The sequence below is a fragment of the Apaloderma vittatum genome, unplaced genomic scaffold, assembly GCF_000703405.1.
Source record: "Apaloderma vittatum isolate BGI_N311 unplaced genomic scaffold, ASM70340v1 scaffold922, whole genome shotgun sequence".
Classification (NCBI taxonomy): Eukaryota; Metazoa; Chordata; class Aves; order Trogoniformes; family Trogonidae; genus Apaloderma; species Apaloderma vittatum.
The window spans coordinates 1-27,887 of NW_009702854.1; the positions used below are offsets into that span (position 1 = coordinate 1).

The 27,887-nt window shown below is 39.9% G+C and overlaps 1 protein-coding gene across 1 annotated transcript in view; it reads right to left on the reverse strand.

The window, feature by feature from the left end:
• Positions 1-9,338: 9,338 nt before the first annotated feature.
• RGS7 (regulator of G-protein signaling 7) overlaps positions 9,339-27,887 on the reverse strand; it is an 83,122-nt gene continuing 64,573 nt past the window's right edge. Inside the window, exons 12-15 of the mRNA XM_009864369.1 lie at positions 22,380-22,566; positions 19,072-19,161; positions 16,880-16,960; positions 9,339-10,002 (exon numbers count right to left, since the gene is read on the reverse strand). Coding sequence (XP_009862671.1) covers positions 16,886-16,960; positions 19,072-19,161; positions 22,380-22,566 — 352 coding nt within the window. The 3' untranslated portion in view covers positions 9,339-10,002; positions 16,880-16,885. The remainder of the gene's footprint in view (positions 10,003-16,879; positions 16,961-19,071; positions 19,162-22,379; positions 22,567-27,887) is intronic.

The following is a 27,887-nucleotide window of genomic DNA, read 5'->3' on the forward strand; positions in this document are numbered from 1 at the left end:
CCCCCAGCCAGGGCAGCGCTCTAAGGGGAGCCCAGGCTCGGGACTGCCCGCCTTCGGCACATTTTTCGGTTCCGAAGCGAACCTTGCCGTTGCAGCCTAGAGACTTTTGGCGTCACCGTAGCTGAGGGTTTAGATGAGGGGAGTAAAATCGCTTTCATTGGTTTGCTGTGAATGTCGGTTCTTAGCGCATAAGTCAGCAAGACCCAGCCGGGGGGGTGAACAACAAAAAAACCAAACCAACAACCAAACAAACGAAAACTCAGCATATGATCGCTTCTAAACTATTGAGGGGAAAAAACATAAGGGAGAGAAAAAAGTACGCTTTGGATAACACCAAATTAGTTTGCTCTGCTATTGCAAAGGAAATTGCTTTGACTTCCTTTCTTTCTGATTTTATGCTCTATTTAGATTTCTCAAATCATGGGCAATAATGAATATGGAAAAAGTCCCACCTCATAAATTTCTATAATTAATACTTTTCATACACAGCATTACACAAGTCAAAGTAAGTAGTATCAGACAGATTGCACATTTTTCCTTAATAGAATTAAAAGTTTGGCAGCACTGTACCAGATCAGCACAAATACTCTGACTGTGCTGGTGCTACCACATCAGTACCAATAATAGAAAGTAAGAGCATCCCTGAGAGAAAGCCGTTAAAATAAGCCATATCTACATTACAAGGAGAGCTGATGCTAGCAGCTGCAGACAGCTTTCCTCTGGCAGAGCAGGAAAAAGGAGGCAGCCATTGCTGCTGCATGCACCAGACTTTGTGGGCTCAGTAACGAGGAGTAATGAGCTCCACCCTGGTGCAGGAGCTTTCAGGAACTGGAAAAGGATGTGGCCTCTATGGGCAAGTTTAGAATTCTTCACCACGTTGGGCATGGAAAGGCTTTTTCTTCTTTCTCCTCTTACGTTGTGGCAGCACTTTCAAAATCTTTATTTAGATGAAAAATAAAAGCAGTGGGTTCTACATGGTTTGAAGGGTACATAGATCAAAGTCCTGCTGTCTTCGCAATGTTCAGCCTTTTATTTCCCAGTGCTGACCCTCAAGTCAGGCAGTGCCACCAAACACACTTGTGTTCTGTGGTCTTTAACTCCTCTTCTGCTTACTCCTGACGTTTTGCTGGTCACGGCATTAAACACATAGAGTAGGAGGTCAGCAGCCATCTGTGGTGTTCTCAGGACACAGAAGTGATAGCCATAATGAGAGGCAGGTGGTGGGCCTTGATGTCACTATCCCAGCTGTTATTTTCTTGCCTTTAAAAAATTTTTACCGCTCCTTTTTTCTCTCTCTCTTTTTCCTTCAAGTCTTCCAGCCTCCAACTCTTTATTTTTTTCTTTCTCATTAAAAGACACGAAGTGATCAAAGCTACTATCCCTACTCCGTGCTGTTGGTAGAAAGAGGTTGCCTTCAAAAGCTTTCTAAAGACGTGCATTCCCAGCACATGGCGCCATCTGGGATGAGAGGAGTGGCAGGAGGAGTCCAAACCATCTTTCAAAACAAAAAATCCCCAACAGCACCCTCTTGTGCCAAAAAAGGTATCACAACCAACATCCAGCTAGCAAGCACAATCATACCTCCTGGGCAAAGGCTAACTACGCTTTAAAGTCAGTCTTACAGATTTCCTATCTCTGATTTCAGTGGAAGTACACTGGGAATTTTGGGCAGGAAGAAACAGTGTGAAATGGCAACAGAGATAGTGAAAGGACAGCAGATGCTTAGCGCTTCTTGCAGACTAGGAATTCCAAAGTGCAATTTTAACACAGTAATTTTAACACAGGTTCAAGCAGAGAGTAGAGGTCAACTCGTTTGTCTGTTGTTCCACTCAGCTCTGACCAACAGCAGAAGAAATATCTAAAATTTAGATCTTCCATGGGATTTTGTTTGTTTATTTTTTTCCCAGTAAAGTGTCTGAATGTTGATATACAGAAAAAGTAGGTGGTATGGGTCTATATGACAGGAATTGCACTTGAAAGAAGCCTTTTGGAACCAAATGAAAGTGTGACATTTCATGTATTCTCAGTACAGGAAGAAAATAAAGATAGAAGTGTAAAAACCCCTGCACACAAGAGTAGCATGCCTGGGGTTTCCATCAGCAATAGAAAAGGAATAGAAATTTCTAGCAATAGAAAACTACTGAGAAGGAAAGCAAAAGAAGAGAGATTAGGTAAGGCTTTGCTAGTTAGGGACCCAGCAAGGTTGCTGAAGTACTTCGGATGGGGTGGAGGATATAGAAGTGGAGCAACCCATACTGACTTAGAAATTACAAAGCATTGCCTAAAACTGGCTTTATGGAAACTAATTCCCTCATTAATTGAGCTTTATCTAATTATCTGCACTGTATCTTCAGCATTTTACTTTGCTGCTAGTGTCTCCTTTTAAAACACTAGAAAATTTAAAATAAAGTCTATCCATTAATGAAATTCCACATTTATGGCCCCTCCACAAGAAAATTTATCTGTGATTTAGGTACAACATGAGCTTCCACAGGCCTGTCCATTGGCTTTACTGGAGCTACCTCCCAGAACAGTATGGACCAGAACTTAGAAATTTTTCTTAGTCTTTGGCTTTAATCTTTGTTCCTGCCTCCCACAGACATTCTTCTTTGACAAGAGACTGAGATGCTTTGCATTGCTCTGTGGATCCCCTCACCTCACTGTTAATGTAAAACTACACAAGTACCTGTCCTCTTCCTTCCCCAAGCCCTGGGGAGCTAGGAGAGACACACACTCAGGCTTCCTTTTACCCATCTCTGTTCAATGCACCTAAGCTAATGAATAACTCACCTCTTTCCTACCTCCTGATGTCCCCTCAGGGCACACCTCCCCACCAGGTGAGGAGGGATGTGCTCACCTTGTAAATTCACCCCTGCACAGGCACCCTCCCCTCCCCTCCCCAGGACATCATCCCCGGCCCCTTCTCCATCAACCTGGAGCTCTGGTGGCAGCTGTTCTCACCATCCCCACCAGTGGTCTGTCTGGTCCTTGTAAGCCTGCCCTCATCATATATGGTTATCTATATGCTCTTTACTGACATCAGCTTGGGCACTGGGTCTAAGTTTATTTGGGATGGAAGAAAGGAAAGGTCAGATGCTCCAGGTCTCCAGTTCTGTTTTGGCAGGTTCATGCTCCTGCAAAGACATCCGGACAGGTCAGGGGTGTCCCAGTGAGGTCTAGGAGCCTGGCTTTATGGAGACATTTGGAGATGTATTTAACCGAAGGTGAGAACACCATTGACAAAGACTCTGTGGCCTGTTGCCATACCATAGTGTGTCACAGTAGTTTCTGAGTGGATACCTGAACCCCACTGTCAGTCAAAGATTTTATGAGGAGAAGGACTGATGCACAGAGGAGCTTAGGGAAGTACCTTAGGTGTTCTGCCTGCCTGTGGTTATGCCATCTCAAAGAGAGGGACGTTTGGGGCAGCAGTGGCTGGAGGAGGAGTGGAGAGCTGGTGGGAGCAGGGTGGGAAAAGGGAAAGGCAGGCGTCTGGGGGCCAGACAGTCCCCTGAGATTAGGCCACAGTCAGGGGCACGTTCTGAGTCTAAATCGACCCCATCACTGGCTTGCCTTTCCTTTTCTGCTTGTTTTTTTTTTTTTTCCTTGTAATTTCTTTCAATTCCAAGAAAGATGAAACAGAGGAGGCAAGTGTAAAGAGCATTAGTGGGCACTGTAGGAACATGCAGGAGGGATCAGTGCTGTGAGGATCAGAGGAACAAAGGAAAAGAACCATAAAAGATGGAGAATCCTAAAAAAGACATTACTGAGGGGGAGGGGGATAGAAGAAAGAGAGTCTAAAAGAAAAGACGAGTCATATAAAGAACAGTGCATCAAAAGAGAAGAACTCAAAAAAGTTCACAGATTTCAGGTTATACATTCCTCTCAGCAAAAAGGTAGAAAAGTAAGTTACATTAAACATGCCGTTGGCACACATTTTTTAAAAATAAAAGAGGAAGAGGAATAAAGAGGTGAATAAAAAAAGTTACATGAGTAGTGAAATGCCTCACTTATTTGATATATATGCAGAAGAGGCAGCCACAAGGTTAAGAGGAACAGTGGCAAATTGTATCTCTTTTGAAAGCTGACATTGGTGATGAATCTGAGAGATTTAGAAACCTAGTCAAATCAAAAAAAGACCCAATGAAGGTGAATGCAGCAGAATGTATTTTGGGAGCAAAGAAAAGGTACAATAAAAATTGTGCAAATGCCACTAACAAGGTAACATTTACAGTTGTGTCTTAATATTGTTTGATATTTACTGTCCATGTCCACACTTGTAAATAAGGACTATCGTCTAGCATTTGAACAAATTCTCTGAGTTTATTGCCACGGCAATTTCTCTTAACAATTTACATATACATATCCCTTATGGCAAATAGTGGTAATGGTACCACTCTCATTCATATATTTGTGCTGAAGAATGAGGCCAGCAGACTCCTCTCTCTGACCCACACTTAAAGACACCCACAGGTAAAAGGACGGCAAGTACTTCACAGGTTAGAATCAAAAAAGGAAAGTAGCCTTGGGAGAAGAGAAAGATGATCTGAAAAACAAGGATGCTGCTCAATGGACAACTGGAGAGTCAGCTACACAGAAAGGAGAACAACCATCCACTTTTTCATAGAATCATAGAATGGCGTAGGTTGGAAGGGACCTTAGAGATCATCTAATCCAACCTCCCTGCCATGGGCAGGGACGCCTCTCAACTAGACCACATTGTTCAAGGCCTCATCCAGCCTGGCCTTGAACATTTCCAGGGAAGAGCTATCCACAAGTTCTCTGGGCAATTTATTCCAGAGTCTTGCAACCCTTATACTGAAGAATTTCTTCCTAAGATCCAATCTAACCCTATTCTCCTTCAATTTAAATCCATTTCCCCTTGTCCTATCACTGGACACTCTTGTAAACAGTCCCTCCCCAGCCTCCCTGTAGGTTCCCTTCAGGTATTGGAAGGCAGCTATAAGGTCCTCCAGAGATTTCTCTTTTCCATGCTGAACAATCCCAGCTCCCTCAGCCTGTCCTTGTAGCAGTTTTACTGAAAATGATCTGGGCGTTGCCATGCCGCATAAGCTGGCACGATTCAGTACCGCAAAAAGGACAAGTCCCATAGATGCATGCACAGACAGAAGCACAGCAGTAGCCCTCTGCCTCCTCCTGTAGAACCTGTGAGGGAGCCCTGGAGCCTGTACTGGACACTGTAACACCCTCTCAGCCCAGAGGAGAACAATGAAGTCGCACAACACTTCAGAAAACACCAGTAAGAAAACCAAAGGAGGTTGTAATGTTGCAACATTACATGAGGCAATAAAGATTTAGTTTAGATATTAGGGAACAAACTTTGTAGTGGCAGTGATAATGGCTGGCTGGAGAGACTGCAGCCCTCAAGACAATGTCTGCACGAACAAAACCCATTTATTTGTACACGTGTCACTTGAGGGCTCCACAGACCAGAACAGCACAAGGAGGGGGAGCCTGGCCTTAGAGGGATTGTCCTCTCTCTCCCCCTCTGCCTCTTTGATACTGGGACTTCAGCCTATCTTCAGCTCAGATGAGACAAAAGCATTCATCTGTTCAGCACAGTCAGATCAAAAGGCAGATTGGTATGAATCACAACCACTTAATAATTTGCTTAAATGAATTGTAGACACGGAATATGTTCAAAGAAGTTGCTGATAATTTCCCTTGAACATTCTGGGATTAAAAGTCTTCTCTGAAAACTTTCAAAACCTGCCCGGATGCGTTCCTGTGTGGCTGCCCTAGGGGATCCTGCTCTGGCAGGGGGGTTGGACTGGATGATCTCTAGAGGTCCCTTCCAAGACCAAACATTCTGTGATTCTATGATTCTATGAAAACCTTATTTAATATAGATCTATATAGCTATTAACTTTTGTTTAGCAAAATGTATGCACCCAAGTTAATAATTCCAGCGTTAGTTCTATGCACAGTATCCCTAGCTAGACGGGACATTAAAAATATGGTAATTTTAAAACCTAAATTCAAACAACTATTAATCACTTGGTTTGAAGATAAATAATTGGAAGAGCCACAAATAAATCACTGGCCATTCCCAACTCCTCATTCCAGTTAATTATAGAAAAAACAACCTTCCCTCACTTCACTTGTCTGCTTTGATTTTATTTATTTTTTTAAAATAAATAACCATACTAAATGCATTCCTATAGGTCTTGTTTTCTGAAACTGGTTTTTGCCCTCCAGTTTGTGATTTCTTGGGGAGCTATTTGGTGTTTATGTCTCACATTTTCAAACAGTATTAGAAGTGCAATTTGAAAAAAGTAGGTCTAGATGTTTGGTATTAATTGCTTTCTAGCTGAAAAAAATGCTGTTGTTGGGGTTTAAAGGGCCAGTCACAGTTCATCTTGTCTGATTTTTTGGTTCTGACTCTGCACAACTGTGGCCAACAAGCTAGTGATCCACCAGCTGCATTCAGCTTCTCTTGCTCTTAATTCCTCCATTCTCCAGTTCTCCTCCCTTGTCGGTTCTGTTCTGTTCTGGTCACCACAGTTCCCATTTCTTAGTCCTGTATTCACCTTCAGCTCATTATTTTTTGGCCGGCCCTCCGCTACTGTTTCAGTTTGGCATTTTGCAAATTTTCCCATCACTGTTTAAGGCCATTTTGCTCCCTCTTTGGTTTTGTAGGGTTGAAGGTCAGCTTTTAATTGCACCTTACAGAAGAATAGGTGAATATTTTGCAGTTGTCAGTTAGGTGCCAGGGAAGCTGCCATCTCTCCCACTGGCCATTTTCCTTCCAAGTCTGGTCTGGGAGCACAAAACCATCTCACAGGTGCAGCAGCACCAGCAAACACTTCTTTCCTCTGTAAGCACAGAGCTGTTTTATGCACAAGCATGCACGAATGAAAAAGACTGCCTGATGAATGCAAACTCTCACATGGACGTTCCCAGCTTCAGGTGGTTATTTTAATCAATATTACAATTAATATCACCCAATGCAGTGTGTTTTCAGCTTCTTGGGCAAAGCCAGGAGGTGCTGATTGATGTCTCTTCCCCCAGAGACAAGAAGTGTGGTCCCTTCAGATTGGCTTTCTTTTTCAGTCCTTTTTTCCTCGGCAGATTGGTGGCCTTGCTGAAATTATTAACAGGTATGCCCCTCTGTAACCAAAGTCACATTTCAGCTATTTGGTGGTTGTGCAAACATGCCTCAATATGAGTTAATCTTAATTCTTGGCATTGGATCTTCATATACATTTGAAGACAAACATTTAGCTTTTCTCTGTTGGGAAGGAAAAGGAAGTTTGTGCCTGCTTGAGGTTTCCAGTCCCAGTGTTGTATCACTGGCAGGTGACAGTGATCAGGTGAAGTATAAAAATATTGCAGACAAATCCTTTAAAAATAAATTAATTGTAGGACAGATTTTGTTTGGGTCAAATTCACTCATGTAACAGTGGAATTGCATCACTTTAAACTAAGCTCACATGAAACCTTAACACAGCTCCTTGACTACCTTGAAATTCTTGTTAGTAATGTGTATTTTTACTTTACAGACATTGTGTTAAATCCTGTGCAAATACAGGGAAAGGCAGCTGTCATTCAGTAGAGACTTCATATTTATTGAAATGAATGAACTAGAATGAGTACAAAATATGATCAGCAATAAAAATGCTCCACATTATTTTATTGGCCAGCTGGTGTTGCAAAGTGATTCAGAAAAAAAATTCTTAGGGTAAAGTTTCCTGAAATACCTACTGCATGAATTTGAAACATGAGTTATTCGAAGGGAATTATTCTTCAAAGCAGACACTGGTATCTAATTAGTTAACTCCTGAGGCAAAACCAGCAATATACCAGCTGATGCAATTGGTGGCAGCAGGAGTTTGGAAATAAATATCTCTATTTGGCACTGAGAGGGGAAACGGAGCTCAAATTTCTGTGGATTGCCTGGCTCAAAGTTCATGCCTCAGAGCTCGCATTTCTGTGGAAAAGGAAAATTAAACTTCAGAGTCTAAGAGCTGGCGTTTAGTGTGGCTATTTATTAAAATTCATCTGGCCTCCCTAGACTGTGAATATTTTGAGTTGCCCTAGATGGAGCTGTTGATAAAATCAGGTTCTCACGGGGCATCTCCACTATTTTCTGACAAAAGCTTGGTAGAATTGTGCTAGCAAAAACTGAGACATTTTAAAGCACTGATTATCATCCTAGCTAGAAACCAGAAGCACAGTGGCATGTGAAAACAAAGAACAAATGAAAAAACCCAAACCTCCAGAAACCTCAACTGAGCAAAAACCAGAGAACAGACATTCATGGAGATTTATAACGTGTTTTGTCCTGGGTTCATTCAGACTCCTTCTTTAGAGATGCTGCAGTCAGGGCTATGGCTGCACCAGGCTACCCGACCGAGCCAGCGGGAAAGCAAGTGCTCTGTGACTGTTCCATGTGGTGTGGGTGTGGGCGGCGTGTGGGAGGGTGTGCATTTTTAGGTTTGATAGTCCCTTTGAAACAAGATTCCTGTTCCTCAATATCAAACCAAAGTCGGTATGACAGATGGTACCAGAGTCGGCTGCCCTGAGACTATCCTGCACATTGCTAAACAGCCTTGTTTGTCCTGTGCACCCTACGATGCCCTGGAGGTATCAGCACTTTGCCATTTGAATTAGTTCCTGTCATCGCTCTTCTACTCAGAGGTTCTGCCTACTGTCCTTACATCGTCTCAGTTTAGCTTCAGAAGCTCTGCATCTGTCGTCTCACGGGCAACCTCCACATGCTCTCATAAGCCTGTCAGTGGGCCTCTGTGCTACAGACCCCAGCAGTGCCCACACACCAGCACACCTGAGCAGAGCCCTTGATGTAAAATGGCAGCCTCCTGCCTTACTACCCAAGGTGTGCCCTACAGACAGCATACTTAGCATTCCCAAACCACTACTTTTTCAGCTTAAAATGGTGCACAGTATCACACGTGACAGAAAGAAAATACTGTCCTTCCTATTTAGCAAGAATTCACTCCTCAGCCAGCTTTGTTCACGTATGTTCCTATGGAAATGCAGTTCAGTCGATCCGGTCTTGAGCAGCGACCGAGTCGCTGTGCAGGCTGCTCTGTTACAGAGCGGGTCTAGCTTAAAGCAAGGTTTGCTTATGTGATGATGAGCAAGCTGGAAAGGTCTCTGTGCTGCTAGCTTGAAAGAAGGAAAATAAAAAGTAAATGATTATCAATAAAGTGTGTTTGATTAGGTGTCACTGAGAGAAAGAAAATGCCATTTCATGTCACTTTTTAGAAAGCACAAGGTGTGTAACTTTCGAGGATGATTTTGCTCTTGACTAATCTTCAAATTCAATATTAAAATCTCAAACTTCCCAAAGGAAAGAGATTCTGCATCTTTTAATGAAAGATAAAACAACAATATAAACATACACAAATTTACAGAGAAAGGATCAACTTTAATACATCTGGAGTAAAAGGTGTTCTTTTTTAAATATGGTATAAAAATAAATGCAAGAAACATTAACAGAGAATATACAGACAACAGACAAAGACACAGGCTTTCTTTCTCAATGTGAATACATCAGTGAAATGAAACCTTCTGTGCTAATTTATTGTGCAATAAATGTGATGCCATATGTATATTTATTAATATATGCATTTTTTACATTTCTTCCAGTTTTTGATTGACGTATTTTTTTAATAAACTGTGCCTAGCAGAAGCTTTTTTTTCACTGTACTTGAGCTTGCAGAAAATAAAAAGACACAGATCCAGCTTGATATGAAGGAGGAAGTGAGCAGACAGTTTTCGAAATGGAGGCATCGAAAGGCTAGAGAGTCCCTCGGAGTCTGTAATGCCTTAGTATACACAAAAGAAAACAAGTCAGGTCCTTGCTCATGCAACATCTTGTTCTACTGTCCTCTGAGTCAGGCAATCAGTGAGCTACAAAGTATGTATAATGATTTGAGTCTGCTTCCATGCTACAAGGTGATCCTTTTAGTAGGACTGCACTAGACTGGTTAACCTCTTTGATGTGAGCGATTTCCCCTGAGGAAAAGATAAAAACAAAAAACAAAAACAGAAAACAGAGGCATGATCACTGCAGACCTGTTCATCAGCAACCACTCAGTGTTGCCACATCACTGTCAAATAACTAGGGGCATCAACTGGAGTCTGTCAAATCTTAAACTACAGGAAGCCCTGATGCTTGAATACCTGCACTGCCAGCCAGCCAGCCAGGTTGTTTCATAGAATGAGCCAGCAAATTGAAAGGGCATTTTGGAATGAGATTGGTTTTGGCTGAGGAGAAGCTAATGCTGAGGTTTTTGCTGTCGGCCATATCCAGAACTCGAAGAAGGCTACTACAAGCTACAGTGCCTTGTGCTACCAAGATGAATGTGCAAACTGCAGTAGCTCTGTCGCAAAAGACAAAGAGCTACTTAAAAGTTAAGGTAAGAAAGAGGCAGATTGCATATAGGCAGGAAAGCAGCTTTTTCATGAATGCAGCTATTGGTTTGCTGAGACCATATTTACTATTTGTAAGGAACATTGGTCAGGTATAGTACTTGTGACTGCGTAACACTGCTTTGAAGATGTTCAGATTTCTGTATTATTATTTTCCTCATCATTCCTCCTGTCGCAAGGATGATGTTTCAGTTTTTTAGCAAGTTCTTTTAATAAGCTGTGACTGTCACACAAGAGTTAGGTCTACGGTGTGAAGAGGATAGTATGTCACCGCGGAATATTTCAGGCAGAGTTCAGCTTTATCTGAGCCAGACAAAAGCCATGAAACCACATAACAAGAACTAGTTCTCCTAAGGCCACACAAATGGAATTAGCTCTCTTAGGGCAACCCTACTGTGGCTCTGACGCAACAGACCCTGCACAGCAAGCTTACATCACTCTTTGAAATATCACCAGCATACCCTGACAATGTAACACAAATAGACCATAAAACATGAAATAGAAAGTGGCTCTGTCTAAATCTCCAGTTAGATATTTAATACTTACATTTATTGTATTGGTCATTTTAATTGCACAACTCAGAAAAATCAAACTGATTTCAAGGAGACTACTGTAAGTATGGTGAGATGTTTCTTTTTCTGCAGTAAACGGTAAATTAACTTATTCTGCCTTATTAATGAATTGTTAGGGCCTCTGCTGTATTATAATTCAGTGGAATTACACAGTTTAATCTCTATTGTCATTATCAATTATATTCATGCTCACAGGGATCTGCTAGTTGGTTTCAAGCATTTGCTCAGATGCAATATGTCAGAGTGGGTCTTCCCAAAAGCAAAAATAACTATTTTATTATTTGTGCTCTGAAAAAGCAAACTGAACAAATTAGGATGAATATTTCCCATACAATATAATATGGAAGGGAACTCATAATCTGCGATGTTGATTTAGACTACTCATCCATCAGGTTCATCATATCACCCAACAGTATTAATACTCACTGCTTCGAAAGCTGGAAGGTCTCTTTCCTGGCACACTTGCTTTCCTGTGTCTAGCTTTAACTCTGTTACTTTCCACCTACATTAAATTTGCAGCTTCTTGACACTTTTAAAGCCTTAAAGTATGTTTTCCTCTAATGTAACAGGTAAACGGTTATAGTAAGACACCTTTTCTTTTTAAATCGCCAAAACCATCTCAGCAGCTGTGTGGGACTGGAATAAAATTTAGTGTCCAAAATTAAGTGTTCTTTTAGGTAAGTCATGATAGCCAGCCTTGGACATAATCCTAGAAAATATTTAGCATATGTTTGCCTTTGTCTTTCATTAAGTTATTTAATTTTACAGATCTACAGGCCAGGCTAGTTTCTGTAAATATGTATGAGTTCCCTTTAGTACTTAACTGCAAAAGGCAGTTAATTAAAACAATTAAACCAGGAGGTTTTTATTGTCTCATTAAAACAATTTTCTCAGTGCTGCATTGGAAAGCTGTGCAAGCTCTTGTAGGATAAAGCCTGTAAAGTAGTTTTTTTTATTTATAACAGTTGATTATTTAGGAGTTGTAAATTCCCTGGAATTTTTAGATGAACCACAACTAAAATCCAGCATCTCAGGAAAGAATTGTGATACCACATAAACTAGGAAGCTTTGACCTAAAAGCAAAGCAAGAACTAGTTGTTAATTAGTTGATCTGACTTGTATAATATTATTCTAGATACTATTTGAATTTTCCCCTACAGGCACAGTGAACTGTTATGATAATTTTTTTCTGTATTCTACATCACTGGGTGTTGCTGCTCTTTGGGTACTTTCTCTCCTAAATCCGATAGCGATCAGGATTTCTGTGGAGGGTCCTCTCATCCACCTCCCCTCCCTGCCTCAAAATGTTACACTTTTGATAGATACAAAGTCTCCATCTGAACAGCGTATGCTCTTTTTCCAGGTATTAATAGTTCTAATTTGTCTTATAATTGGAAAAGTGACAGCTCAGAAGATACACCCTCCTTAAGAGATCTTCTTCCATGTTTGTTCTGAATCATGCTTACTTCTATGATTGGGAAAATAAGCTTTTACTACACAGAATCCACAGCAACCCCAAACACAGAATTATCCCACCTTCTTATTCAGATCTGGAGGGATTTGCTATTTTCCAGTTTACTGAATATTTCTTTTAAACTCTGTTCTAGAGTATACTCTTACTTTAGCTCTGTTTGGTTGGGTTTTATAATTATCACTTTCAGGAGATTTCCAGATTTAGTCAATTTACAGGCTGATGTAAGGAGATTCCTTGTGAATCACAATTTAAGAGCTGAGCCTAGCTATTTCTTTCAGATACAGTGTTAATAGCATTTCCATAAGCCAAATTTTGATTTGGGAAACTACATCTAACAGGCTAGTGTTGAGAGGTGTTGCATATGAGTCACCACATGTAGGAAAATGTTTCCTGTGCTAATGAGATCAGGGAACAACTGGAAGAAAAGTCAGAAGAATATTAGATGTTTGTCTGAGGAATGAAAAGAGATCTTTAATATTTTCAGTATAGCCTTGCCATTAATGTTTAAAAGTATATGGCCAAATTCTAAAGAGAATTAGGATTTTTGGCTGCAGAGGTGCACTTTGGACATAAGAACTGAAACTATTTAACAATTTTACTAATAATACACAAGCCAAACTGAAACCCCACGTATACCCTGAAAAGGGAGTTGGAGTATGAGGAGGTAGCACGGCAGTTGGGAGTGAACAAGTACATCTAAGATTACAAAATCAATTGGCCCCAGCATTCAATCTCTACCTCAGTGTATTAAATGTTTAACACAGTTGTCCGTCCAAATATACTTTTAGAAAATTTAGGGGGAAAATTACAAAACCATGTACAGATGTGTGAGCTGCTAAACACAAACATTCTGACTATTTATGCAGCATGACACCAAACACCTCAAATATTCCAGTAAAGTCAGCAGCAACCTCAGTACATATATGGCTTATAAGAAATAAGTGTGAAATTTATATAGGGGCTGGAGCTGAAATGTATAGTAGAGAAAGATCAAGTCTTTTCCTTTTAGAAGATTAATTCTTTTCCTTTTGGCTAAGGAACCTCAGTGGCCCCTTTTTCATGTTTCTTTATTGCCAGAGCAGATGCTACTCCCCAGGATGGATACTGGTAGAACTAGAAATGAGAACGCTGTGCACCTGACCAGGTGTAATAAAGAAACAATGTGAACCCGGCTGTGAGCAAAATGAGATGCAGAGCGAGAACCGACCCTCCTTGCTCCCACCATTCCCCACCTGCTGATGCGTGACACACCTGCAGCACACCAGCAGCTTGGCCGGCATCGGCAGGGAAAGCTCCCAGGTGACATTGCCATGCACCACACACAGAGCCAGGATATAAACAGCCCTTGAGAGATCCACAACAGGAGAGGCACAGCAGCAGAAAAAGTAAGTCCCTTTCCAAGATTAGGCAGCCCTTGCTCCTCTGGCACAGGAGAATTGCTTTAGAACCGCTCAAGGGGGCAGGATGGAGCTCCGATTTCCACAGCAGCACGGGACGTGCAGGTGCACTTCTCTTTCAGATGTGAGGAAGGGGAGGAGGTTAGCATTTACTGAGTTTGGAGCACGAGTTGTCACCACAGCTGCAGCACCAAGTGGCTGCATGGGCAGCAAGATCCTTCTGCCTGTCATGGGGATTTGCAGTCCTTTCTTCATTTCTCATTAGGGCTGTGCTGTTTCCTGGAGCGGTCCCCAGACAGGAGGCAGTGGCTGAGCAACTGCGTTCCTATTTTGGCTCACTCCAAGTCAAGTAACGCTCCCAATTTTTTTCTCCTTTCACATTAATCTTTACATTTTCTGATGAGCTACTCTAATTTGTGATTAACCTACAAACTCTTGCTAGATGAGTTAGTTTGACCTTGAATAACCATCTGAAGCATAGGGTAAAACAAATACAGTATGTTTCCTAGGCCTGACCCCTCAGGTTTCTATATTTCTCTGCAGTTTTCATTCCTGTAAATTGCTTAAGACTCAGGTAAATGTGTGTCAGCTGGGAAATGGCAGAGCACTGTGTTTACTACTCAGAGGCGAATTATAAAGTGCTCAATAATAAATACTACATATAGCAAATGCCAGCCTGCTATTACTTTACCTATATTGTATGTGAACGCAGACCTGTTCCTATTGTCTGCTACAGAATGCCAAAAGCATTAGCATTTTTGCACTATAAAATCTACAGAGCAAGCCAAATAGCCAGTGTTTTAAGCTGAGCATGTAGGGCCTTCGTAAAGTGCATTAATTCATTGAAAGTTTTCTGGAAAGAAAACTGTCCAATGTCAAAGAAATGCAGAGCTTAGCCTAGGGGTATTTTTGTGTATATAGCTCCAGTTTTATTTCTTTCCCCATCAGACTAGAATAATGACTAATTATATTTGGTTATTTCCAATTAATTCAAAGATTAGTACAGAGGGATTGCCCTTATAAAGTTTCTAAACTTTCTGGTTTAACAAATGCTTTCTGTAGCAAGTTTAACCCACTTTCAATCATCACTGATCAGGAGCCTCTTATTTTCTCTGTCTTAACAAATCAGGTTATGAATTACAAGGCCATGTTCTCAGGTTTGGTCCCTAGACACAACCCTGCTTACTGGGGTTTTTTTTAAGCACCTCAGATAGAAAAAAATGAAGTCTAATTTAGTTCATTACAAACCCACTTTGATACAAGTGAGAAAAAAACCAGTGAGAATTAGTCTAAGTTTTCTAAACCATCAGAGGAGAAAAGAAACTGCAATTTTCATCTTACTAAATCATTCAGAGATGACAGCATTTATCCAGGTTTTAGGAGATCTGCCTCACACCGGTTTTCTCTATTAATCAGAACAAATCTATACGACAGTCCCTCACTTCACAGTTGAACAAGTTAATCAGTACACTGTAGGGTATTCTGAGAAACATTTCCCTCATTCCTGCGGGTTGGAACCACAGTACCAAGGCAGATAATTACATATTATAAACTCAGCATAACTGAGAACAAGAATGGAAGAACAAAAATGCCTGGTGGCAAGGGGTCCTGGGGCAGTGGTTGATGTGAATGCAGTTGTCATGGAGAAGAGGTTTGCACTGGAGCATCTTGACATTCTGGATTAATATGCAAACCTCAGAGCTGCTGATCTAATACAGAATACAGATCTAGCAGTGACGTGTTTTACTTCCATACCTGACCCGACTTGACAGACTCCACCCGGATTCACAGGCAGCAGTTTGAGGAAAAGCAAAACCACAGGTTTTATTTTATAGCTTGCTCTGTGAAAAAAAGAATTGCCGTCTTCTACAGAAGAAGTACTAGTGCTTCCCATGCAGAAATCCTTGTTCCCTTTCTAGCTCACAGCTGGTTTATTGGCCTGCCTTGCATCTCTGGTATCCTGCTGTTCTGGTACTTCTGCCCTGAGAGTAACACGATGAAAACCAGGAACGCCTGCAGGGCGTAGTGCTCCAGTGTTTGTGCGCAGAACCGCTGGTTTATCAGTGACGCTGCTCTGAGAGGGATTATCGCAGTCATTATAGTGCCTCCCAGTCTGTCTTCACTTTTTCCCTTTTTGTGCTGTACTCTGCTCACGTCTGTCTGCAGCTTTTTATTTCTCTTCTTACAGCCACCTGCTTACACACTCGCTACCATAACCAATTCCTGATCTGCGGGCTGGTTAAATTCCCACAAATAAACACAGTTATTGCAGCTTGCCAGGCCATGTGACTGGGAAAAAGCCTGGCTCTCAGAGGCCCCAGGTGTACTACCTACTCTCTACGCTCTCTTTTATTAACACAGGCTCTTTCATTAATATGGAACTTCCCATGTAATTATTATGTATAACATTATCACGTACAATGTTGTTTTATAGATCAACCTGCTTAGACAACACACAAATCACACTGCAACATGCGATGGCAACACCACCATGCAAAATATAGGGGTTTTTGTTTCAAACACTGGGATAGTTTCCTTTTGTGGCTGTTTATTTACTTTTTAGTGTCCTTTACTGATTTTGTCCCATTGAATCCAAATTTCTTCCTGATTACAGTGGATTCAAAACATATTACAGGAAGCCTTTACCTATAAGAAAGTAGTTAAAGAATTACAGTTTTGCTTTAACATGTGAGATATTCCCACAGCCTCACAAAACATTTGTTTCTTTTTTTGATTACTAGAAAGCATATATATATATAGAATACTTGAGGAAATACTCTTAAGCCTCATGATACAGGAGGCAGTTTCTGAGAACTGCTTCTCCTTCCCTAGAAACTAAAAAAACAAAAACCATGATCTTTGCTGAAAGCTCTCATATTTTTCGTTTCAACGCACACAGCTCCACTAACCAGGTCACAGAGAAAGCCACAGATGCACACACACACATATGGCAGCATCACCTGCACAATTCAACAGACAATGCAGACAAACTTGAGTATAATCCAAGATCTTTCTACCTCTTTTCATAACAGGTTAGTGCTCGCCCTCAGTGTTGGTGTACAGTTTTTATGGCATGGAAAAATAGGGATGTTTCTGCCCTACAAAAATAAATGCGTTGAGTGCTTTAGTTTGAACTTTCACAATGTAAAAAAAAAAAATCCATAGAAACCGGCTAAGTAAAAAGAATCCCACATATCAGGAAATCAGTGGAACACTTGGCAGGTGGCAAGAGAATGCCCACAGCAAATCCACCACCTTTCATTTTTTTTTTACCTTAGTGAAATAGCTTTCAAAAATCATATATTAAAGAAAATCAGTTCTTGTAGTTCATTATCAAAATGAAACTCCAATCAAACCCTTGCGCATCATCAGTATGAATTCTTTGGTCCTGAAGAAGCTGTGCTAGACATTAAGGAAGATGGGGAAGTTATTATTTTTTACTTTTCCTTGTGCCCAATTAAAAAATAATGGGACAAACTCTTTTTTAGTAGAATAAAAAGGAGACAGGATGGAAATCCAATGTATTCAAATTGTGTTAGACTTAGTATTTTGGGATGCACCAGAAAAAGGAACAACATCAAGCAGATTTTCACTGATTCTTTACTACAATTTATATTAAAAAAAAAAAGTTAGTAATTTCATGCTTCCTAATGGAAAAAAAGCATGGCTCCCAACCATTCCTCCACATGTGACTATTGAGGTCAGTGGGAAGGGGACTAGGAAGGTGGGGTTATAATGAAAGCACATTATAAAGCTGTCATTCCTAGGAAAACTTACAAACTGTGATGAATATACTTTTAATTGTCAGCTTAGAGAAGCTAAAAGGGAGAGCAGGGATCGGTGAGGGAAAGGGGAGAAGGATGTCCCATCAAGTTTACTAGTCTTCCAAGGCAACAAACTTACCACATTGCGTGTGAATTTCTCAAAAGATGTTCGACGATCCAGAGTGTTTTCCAACTTAAATTAAAAATTAAAAAAAGGAAACAAAAAGAAAAGGAGGGGAAAAACAAAAGCAAGAAAAAATGGAGTAGAAAAGAAGGATTGATGAAACAATGGACTGCAAAACAAAGTCTGTATAAATCAGGAAGCAAACACAGGTATGAAGCTGTAATATGACTCTGCAAAATGGGATGGGCAAAGCAGATACAGTATTCAACAAAATAATTTTTCATGGAGATCAAACTGGTTTGATTTAAAAGAATAACTGAAAACAAAAAGAAATAATGAAGTGCACATCTTGTGTTAATGAACTGACATTCACAAACTTAAGGACTTCACACGGACAGTTGTAGCTTTCTGGTATTTTCAACATCTCTTTCTATATTGGATCTTCAGAAATCAATGTTTGAACAAAAAAACAAAATCACACAGTACTTTCATATAAATTTAGGCTGCAATTATAAACAACAGAACGTTACGGTGTTAATAACTACCTTGTTCCAGTAACGATCAGGGCCCTGATTTTGCAAGGCACAAGGCTGCCAGCTGACTCTAGGAGATTACTATTTAGAGCCCGCTACTAAAATTATTTATCATTATAGAAATTTGCATTGCACAAGCTGCTCCACATACTGTGGGTTGTATCTATTCAGAACTGATTCCATAATCTGGATTTTTCTAAGCAAATATTACATACCAAGACATGAGCCTCTGTGTGCAGAAGTGTGACATGATCAGTCTTTCAAGTCAGACTCCTAGCCTACTCAAAACTATTCACGTAATAATATGGAAATAAACAGAATTAAGAAGCCCCTATATTTATTGTTGAAATTAGAAGTTATTCATATGAATAAGATTGTTTCTAAACACATTCTGTAGCTTTTATAGGTGGAACAAAGAGAACAACAATTATTACATAACCAAACTTTCAAACATGAAAGACTATTCTGGGATTTTATTTTATTTTTTCAATGTATTTATAAAGCACTTTGCAATTTAAGGTGCTTCGTAACAGAGAAACAGTACAACATGGGATGTAAAAATAAAAATAAGTTTTGCTAGATTAACTTATTGAAACATGCCCACATGCAGGATATATACACATATATATATATTGAACTCCTGTGTGTACGTGACCCTCCAAACACGCCAAGCTGGTCACCTACCAGATATCCAGTTGCACTGGCACAGGGGAGAGAAGACTGAGTATTGTTGCAAACATAACCACTGCTTTGCACAGTGGCAAGACAAAGGCAAGATGGACCAATACCTTTTTCTTGGCCTGTAGCAGCTCCTGGTAGGCACTGGATCGTATAAAACGAGGATAAGAATCACTTTTCATCAGTTTGTAAATGTGCTCCTGAAAGGGAAAAAAGGAGCTGTTACTCCCGTAAGAGAAGATGTATGTAAAATAGGAGGCAGTCACATATGTTTTAGTTGTGAACACATACCAGTTAACGCTGTTTTGAATAGAAAGTCTTACGGGACAGCAGGTTGCAATTCTGAAGTGTTCTCTATTCTTAGAGCAGAAACCCCATCTATGTGTTATGTATAAAGAACACAACAGACCTTTCTTTAATTTATGCTCCCTATTTCACTTACTGAATTATTTTTCTAAGAATTTATGACTGAGTTCTAACTTTAGGCCCAGTTTCAAGCCTCCCCTACATTAGTCAGTTTAGCTAAGTGACTAAATCAGGAGCTGTGGAGCCTTCTTCATCAGATTCCTTGAATTAGTTTCTGGAGGTGCTTTTCTGACTTCACAGGCTGGGAAAAGGTACTTGGTTTCTAATTCAGCACCACAAATAAATGCTTATCCCCTGGCTACTCTTGAAAACACCCTTTGATAGATGTTTACTCTGCTATCCAGCTGACAATATATAAAGGAAAATACATATGCAAATTGAAAAACAGTTCCAGGCTAATCTAATTTACAAGATATTTATTCTTCGGAGGCATATGAAAATTCGGAAGCTCTTATCCAGAAAGTAAATGATGCAGGCAGTTTATAAAGCTTTTATTTCTGGAGCATTCTCATTTCTGTAAAATATGAAAAACTAAAAATCTGTGATGAAGGACACTTTATAATTCTAGTTCTAATGTTAGGAAAGAGATTTGAAGAAAAAGAATCGAAATCACACAATCATAGGAAATACTCTCAAAAATATAGTTAAAAAACTCACTGAATTGTATTAGCTATTTTAATATTCTTACTCAAACTACCTTTTACTATAGGAAAGTTATAGCAATCAGGAAACAGCAAAAAATGTAAATAAATACAGTTTTTCAGATTGATACTGCATAAAAACAGTGATTAGAAAAAAAAAACAAGCCACCTTGCTTTAAAATTATGGCAAGGTAAAATTTCAGCTGATTTTAAATTTTTGTTGTATTAGAAGCTCCAGAAATAATTCAGAGTGCCTTTCATTGTATTTCCTGCATTAAGCAGAGAAATTCTGGCGTATATTAAGAACTTGGGCTAGTTTGAAGAGTTTTTATTCCGCTCAGTTTCTAAGAAAGCAATCAATGCAGCCAACAGAGAACAGAGAGCAGAAAGGACTGTGCTCCTGTTGTACATATCAATGGTGATGGGCATTAAAATGTTATTTCTGTGCAAAAAAGCCCACTGTAAATGCAAGAATAAATTAGGCTGTATTGTTAATGTACACGTTAGTGGGGAATTGAAGCTGGATATTATTTAGTACCATCAGTCTATTTTTACTTATGTATCAGTCTCACTTGACATGGAGTTCCATGGTGCCACCTTTTAAGTCCAGAAATGCTTTTCAAAATGTTTTTAACCAAAATTAAATGACCTGCTGACTGCCAGAATGACTTACTAGTGGTCTCTTTCCCCACTGGCAGGCCATAAACCACCTTTCACAGTGGCACAGCCCTACCCCTGACAAAACCCTTCCACTACAGGTGGGGCGTTCTGTAAAGGTCCTCAGGCTTGAGGGCAGAACAGGGCAGGTACAGTCTGTCCCCTTTGCACAGAGAAATAGAGGCTTCCAGGTTCAAGTTGTATCCTGAACTGGATCAAACAGGCAGAGGTCTGTCAGGAGGAAAAGTCCTGCTAGCATAAAGACTGAATACTTCACATCTTTCATAAATGAATGGAAAAAAATCATCTGGAAATAACTGCTGTTGAACATTTACACCTATTAAAAAAGAATAAAACTGAATGCGTGCAAGGAATTTAATGGTCCTTTACTGACTCCACTGCAAAGACATGTTTTTTTAAAATCCTTTAATCTTGCTAAATTGTTTATTTGTGCAGCTTATGTCTTTGCTATATGCAGCATTCCTAAATCTCCAAGAGGTCAGCAAAAACTATGTGTTTGGCTTAATGTAGAGTACTTCAGAACAGTAGGTGCAATGTTGTGCCTAATGAAAACTTTAGCATTGCATCATAGGTTGCTATTCCCATAATATCAAAATGAAAAGATGGTAGGATTATTCTCCCTCTTATTTAGGGCAGAGGCACATTCCCAAAATGTAGAAAGCTCCTGGTTCAATTCCCTTCTCTCCTTTGTGGGACTTGGAGCAGTCTCTCCTCACTCCCAAGATGATGACCTGGTAATCAAGCTGTAAGAAATTCTGCAGGAATATGATCTCAATCTCTCCTTTTGACACTATTTCACTTTGCATTAATAATTAGTTCTGCTAGTTCTACTGCTTTGACTGTGAATCCAATTCTTTTCTACTGATTTTCTCGGAAGTCAGCAGAGATGAAATATTAAGTTATAAGTTGCACGAAGCATTGTATTTAATGCAGAAGTACTTGTTATTTCTTCCGAGAAAAATTGAAATTGGCATTTTACTCCTTTGGTTTTTTAACTTTAACTTCCAGTCTCAAAAATATAAATATTTTCACAAATCTAGCTTTGGTCAGAAGTATCTTTTGATGGTGGTATTTGAACTGTAACTAAATCAGACTCCCAATAAGACATTTACAGACTGTTCTTTAACTGTTTATTGAACTGATTATTGAAGAGCAGATCTTTAGGATCTTTTCCCCATGTTGCAGTTTAATAACGTATAGAATATACAAAATCCATGAAATACGATACTTCTGCATAGGCTGTTCCAAAATGCTATTTTTCACATGAGTCATATTCTTTTCATGATGGGAACCTATGACTCCTGTAAATGATAACAACACTTTCAGACATGCATTGAGAGAATGAACACTTGAGCCTGTATCAAAGTAAGTCTTTCAGGGACAGATGAGAATGAGAAATCAATGCGTGTGGGGCTGAAGCATTTCTCTTACTGTAACTGAATAAGAAAATTAAGAAAACAGGCACATGAAAATATCATTTTCACTACACTATATGCTTTGCTCTATTTGAAGTCTATTTGAAAACTCTGTACCAGGCACGGAAGGTTCAGCAATAGCTTTAGAAATTCACAGGCCTCATGAAAGAAAGAATGTTATCCATTTGCATTGCCAAAATGGCCTGTTAGGAAATAGAGCATTGCCATTTAATTCCCAAATATACCTTGTTTTATGTATATAGATTTCACTAGCCAGTATTCTATTTTAAATGTCCCTAAAGAAGCTTGCAAACTGACCTGAGCATCTTCAAATGTGTATCTTCCAGGGTCCTTCACATTCTGCGTGGTTTTGTCATAACTTTTTGAATCTAGATTGATAGCGCTGGGTGCACCTGGAGCAAGAAATTCTTGCCAGATTTCTTGGACGCGAGCAGGAACTTCACGGATAGGCCTCTTCTTCAGGTCTTCTACTGCTAACCAGAACCTATGGCACAATATAGCATCTTGATTTCCAATAAAGTATAATCATTAACAAAGTGCTCACACTCTGCTCTTAAAAAAATGAGGTAATCAAAGCTTTTCATCTAAAAAATGCTAAAATAAACAAATTCTGTGATTTTATGTTGGGATCAGCATTCTGGTATACTGTCTCAGGCAACCAATCTACCTCAAGAAGAAATTGTTACAAGCTACTTCATGAGATGGGTGGGAAACCCTTCATTACTTATATATGGGTAACTTGCTTAGGGGAAGGTTTCCATTTAAATGGAATTAAACTGAGATTTTATTTCACCTGAACCACCAGGGCTTATATCATTATAAACCTTTTGCTTTTTGACATTCCTTCAAAAGCTAATAAGATGTTCCTGCTATCTGCATGAATCTCTCTGAGTCCTGCTAAACTATAAACTGTGTAACTGATTTTGTTACTATTACTCCACAAATCATGTATAAAATGGAAAAGCATTTATTTTGCTCACTATAATTTAATTTCTTTCTTCAGCATTACATTCCTAGCACATTTTTACTAAAACGCTGAATGGAAGTACACATTTTCTCTTCTTTTCTGCTGCTGAGCAAACCAACATCGGGAAGCCACATACAGTGCAAGGCAGTTCATTGTATCCAATCCAAATCCAATCTCAATCCAGTTATTGCAACAACTCTTAGGAGAGGATAGTAAAGCATAGCAAAGAAAACCTAACAGTATTCCTCCTTTTAAGACAGTCTTAACCTGAGATGATTTACCTTCCAGGAACCAATTACTCCTCCATAGCCCTTGTTTGAAACTCCATCATAGCATAGATGGAAGCAGCCTGTGCTCATCACTCATGAGCCATTATGGTCAGCTTCACTCTACTGAGAGGACTATATTATGTATTTCTACACATTACTACAATTTCTTCAAATTCCCTAGTATCTAAGCACAATCTTTCTGTCTATTGCTCCATGAAGATTCTCCAAGAGACAGTGAAGTAATATTGTCCCAGGTTTGTAAATACATTGTAATGTAATAATGTACAGTGTTTTCTCCAAGGTCACAAAGGGAGTCTTTGCCAAGAGAACTTCAGTTTCAAAATTCTGTATAGCGTCACTTATCTCTATGAACTGCAATGTGAATTGAGCATAGATCTGCACAGAGCCTGAGGACATTTCCTGAGAATCTGGTGGCAGTGCAGTAAGAACAGAGGCCTCATAACTCAAGTTTAAAAACTGCTCAGCTCACAAACTTTAATTCAGTTCACTCTGTCAAATTTGGGCAACCTACTTTGGTTTCCTTAAGCTGCTTTTGATATTTGCATTTAAAAGTGTATATCCTGCAGTGCTAACCCCTTCAAATGCATCTTCTGGGACTGTCTGATTACTCATGTGTATCAAAGCCAGGTAAGGAATAGAAGAATGAAAGGGAAGGATGTTCTCTGTAAACACACATTTTCTGTCACCCTGCAGACATCCTGAGGATCTAGCTCAAAGCTGTCACACTCTTGTTTGTTCCATTATATCACTGCCAGTACTTCTGGAAGTCACCGCAAACATGCCTTAGGATGCTATTTTCTTTTGCAAGTAAACTGTTTCCATATAGTAGGTTATCCTCAATTATGGGGAAATATATAGGAGATAAATGTAACTTCTTTAAAGAAACATTCAGTTTCTAGCACTGAATAGGCAGGTTGTATAGACACATCCTTACAGGCTGAACTCTAGCTCCTTGGTAGAATATTAGCATTTTAAAAACCTATTGAAAATGTGAGGTTCTAAATATAGAAATCTCTGTAAAAGTGGGAAGAAAATGCTGATTTCTGCCATGTGCTGTCTAGGGTGCTTACTTCACAGCCAACACACATTTTAACATTTTAATCTACTTACTGATCTTTCAAGAAAAAATGCCTGCCCTTCTCCCACAAGGCATTAAAGCAAAATCTGCAAAGTTAGAAAATGCAAAAATAAGGCTGCCACCTCTTGTGTTTTCAAAATGTCCCATAGCAACTGCTGGCACAGATGAAATAGATTCTGCAAGACCTCCGCACAGGGCATCCAATCAGAAGAGCTCCCTGTCCCCTTTTGCAGCTGTCTGCCTCATGAGCTGCGACCAGAGCAAGGGAAGACTCCTGTAGCAACAGCACACAGTGTGCAACAGCAAACAGGTCAGGGGAGAGGGGGAACTCAACTGCATTTTCTGGACGATGATACACGCAGGCTTAGTGCTACTCTGTGGAAGGAACTGGAGCTCAGTCTCTTCGCTCTGGGATGAAACTCTATCTCCTGTTGATGAAGGTTTGCTTTTGCCAGGGAGACCCTCTCTAGAAGGTACCCAGTACCACTGAACAGAGACCTGAGTTGCTGGGTTTAAACCTCGCTGCTGTCTTCTGTCCCACCATTTGCGCTGCCACAGGCTGCGTCACCTGCCAGACGTATGGTTGAGTGAGACTATATAGCATGTGATAGTCATACAACCAGCCACATGGCATGGTAAGACACATGTTGCAAGACATCTGGGGATTATGTCCTCCAGCTGGACTACTTTCAAAGTGAGGGTGGCCTTGCCAGATAAATAGCACAGCTGCAACATGACTTCTGTCCCATTAACTGACCTAAATGTCAGATGCAGCCGCCAGCAGAACCCAGGTCAACTAATCAGTTAAATTTAGCACATAGGAACACAGCATGAGAAAGGCTGCAGCAATTCCCCACAAAATATGTGAGGTTTAGGCAGAGTGTGGAGATGGTGAAGTGAAACTTATGTGGGCTTTGCACCCAGTGCATGTGGCAAGACAGATCAGAGGATAGACCTTTCAGCATTTACAGCAAAACCAAAAATCTTAACAAATTCTACAGAGAAAATCAGCTAACAGTTTTTCTAGCGACAGGGAAGACTAGTTGTCTGTTTCCTAGAGTCCACCTTCTTGACAAGTGCAGCTTCAAGCTTCAAGACATGGTAGTACTGAAGGTTGTCAAGTAAATGTCAGAGAAAACCATTAAATCTTGAAACTAGTTGCTTCTCATGTAATTTGCAAACATGACAAAGTTGCCGGGACTTGAAGTTTCAGCTTGAGTCTGAATGAGAAATAATGCTAAGGCAATTTCAGCCTCGAGGATTACATTTTGATCAAGTTATTAGCACCCAAAACAGGGTTTCATAATCAACAGTGTGAAGGATAAACATTACCAGTGCCCATACTGTGTGGGAAAGTGTCATTACCAACACATCTGTTCAGACTTGCAGGACAGACATCAAGGACAGCTAATCAATCTTTATACTTTGTAGCATGCAGAGCTCTCTCCTCCACCATCAGTGAATATAGAAACATTTTGCATTTAAAGTCATCAAGTGTGGTAATAAAGAGCAAAAAGTGAAAATGAAATAGGCCAGATTAAAAAGAAACCTTAACCTCTTGCACCATTCTCCCTCTTCTCTAGTAAAAGTACTGTTACGGTGTTATGAAAAGAGTAACCAGAACCACTGAAGTAAGTTAACCATACAATTAAGCACTATGACAGTGTTTGTACGTGAGACTGCAAATTTTTAGTAGTGTGTATGTGGATTTTTGTTTATTTTTCTACAGCACATAATTGAAGCCTCTCTGTCTAGTACAGAACTTTTCTAAAACAACTTAGATGGATGAGTCCAAAATAAACACCTCACAAAATCTCAGTTTGCAGTGGGGTGGTCAGGAAAAATTTATTGAGAGAAAACATCTAAATCCAGCTAACGCCTCAGTCCCACTCTTCTTTTTTCCAGACAATCAGAATTCAAAGCCTCTTTTCTCTGCTTACTCACACATTATAGAAGCTAATAAATGAGGATCAAAGGAAAGGATTAAGGGTCCAGTGGCTTTTTCTTCTGTGCATTATGACAGATGTCCTGTCACCACTCTCCCTTCACTAACCTAGGAGGTTTTTGCAGTCTTGGCACTGCCTTGGAGACCACATCTACTGCTATATTGCATAATGACTTGGACAGGCTTTCAGGTTGGCAGAAATGAAACCAGTTAGATCTTTACGGGCTGCAATTCCTACAAAATAACCACTTGGGAGCAAATGAATAGTCAGCATATGAATATTAGCATTCCAAAGAATTCTGCAGCACTACACAAAGGAAGGATATGGAGAGGAATTGAGATTTTGAGACTGTCCACAGGCATGAAAGAAATTAGGTCGCCAGGTGCTATAGTGCAGTAAGATTAATTTCACTAACTGACTCTCTTTGAAAATTGCTTTTTCAGTGCTCGGACAGCCTTGTGACCAAGTTCAGTAGTACTGGATCACGCTCAAAATTAAGCCTTGTGAATTTTAAACAATGGACACCATTTTTGTAATAGGCAGTGGGAGTTTTATAAATCTATTATCCAAATCATATGTTACTTTAACTATTTGTTCTGTGTAGCAAGCAGCATGCAAAGCAATCCCTCCAAAAAATCTGCATGGTAACGAGAGCTTACGAGTCATAGCCTGTGTTAGGTGAATGCAGAATCCAACCTGGGTGTTAGCAAACGGCAATCACACTGTAATGAAGCTACCACACTGACAGAACTGCTTAGACAGTTTTATTCCTGTGCTACGCTTTACAACACCCCTTCAGAGAGTAAAAAATTATGAGTTCAAATTTACAGGGAAAGAAAAAAAAACACAACAGAGATAGAGAGTAAGAAGGTGAGACCTAGTTGCATTCCTAATCAATGCACAGTTCTTACTTTTAATTCATGGCTCAAGTTTCTTCATCCCTGTTCTGTTTCTTAAGATAGGATCTATATCCACTAAGAATGAGATTCTCAGCCAGCTCAGTCCAAGTTAATGAAACAGTAACACTGGGAGTTTTAGCTACATAAGATAATCACACTTGAGCAGAAATGGTGTATCTGGTAGACTTAACATTTCACATTTTTGTCATTTCTCTCACCACAGAGGGGTATAAGACTTTTAATCAACTAGTACTGAATGTCTCCGTAGTGTTTGCAGTCCACCGCTGTATCCTGTGTACTGCTCTTGGTAGCCTGAATCCATTTTTTTTGGTTGCAGTGGGAAGATGTGGATGGAAATAGATGTTTTTTCTCAAGGTGGCTGTCAAATCCAAAAAAAGCACCCCAACCCCCCAGACTGCCACAGTGGGGTTAACAGGTGAGCAAAGAAATTGTTGGTGTTTTAAATTTAAGGTTTCTTCAGCAATAATACTTGAAACCATCAAGCTTTTAATTTCTGTTATGGAGATCTATAACATTTTGACTTCCGTACACAAGAAGCTTTACAAATTCATGCTTTCTGACCTGACTATACTGTGTGAGCCTAATGGTGGATTTGTTTCCCTAC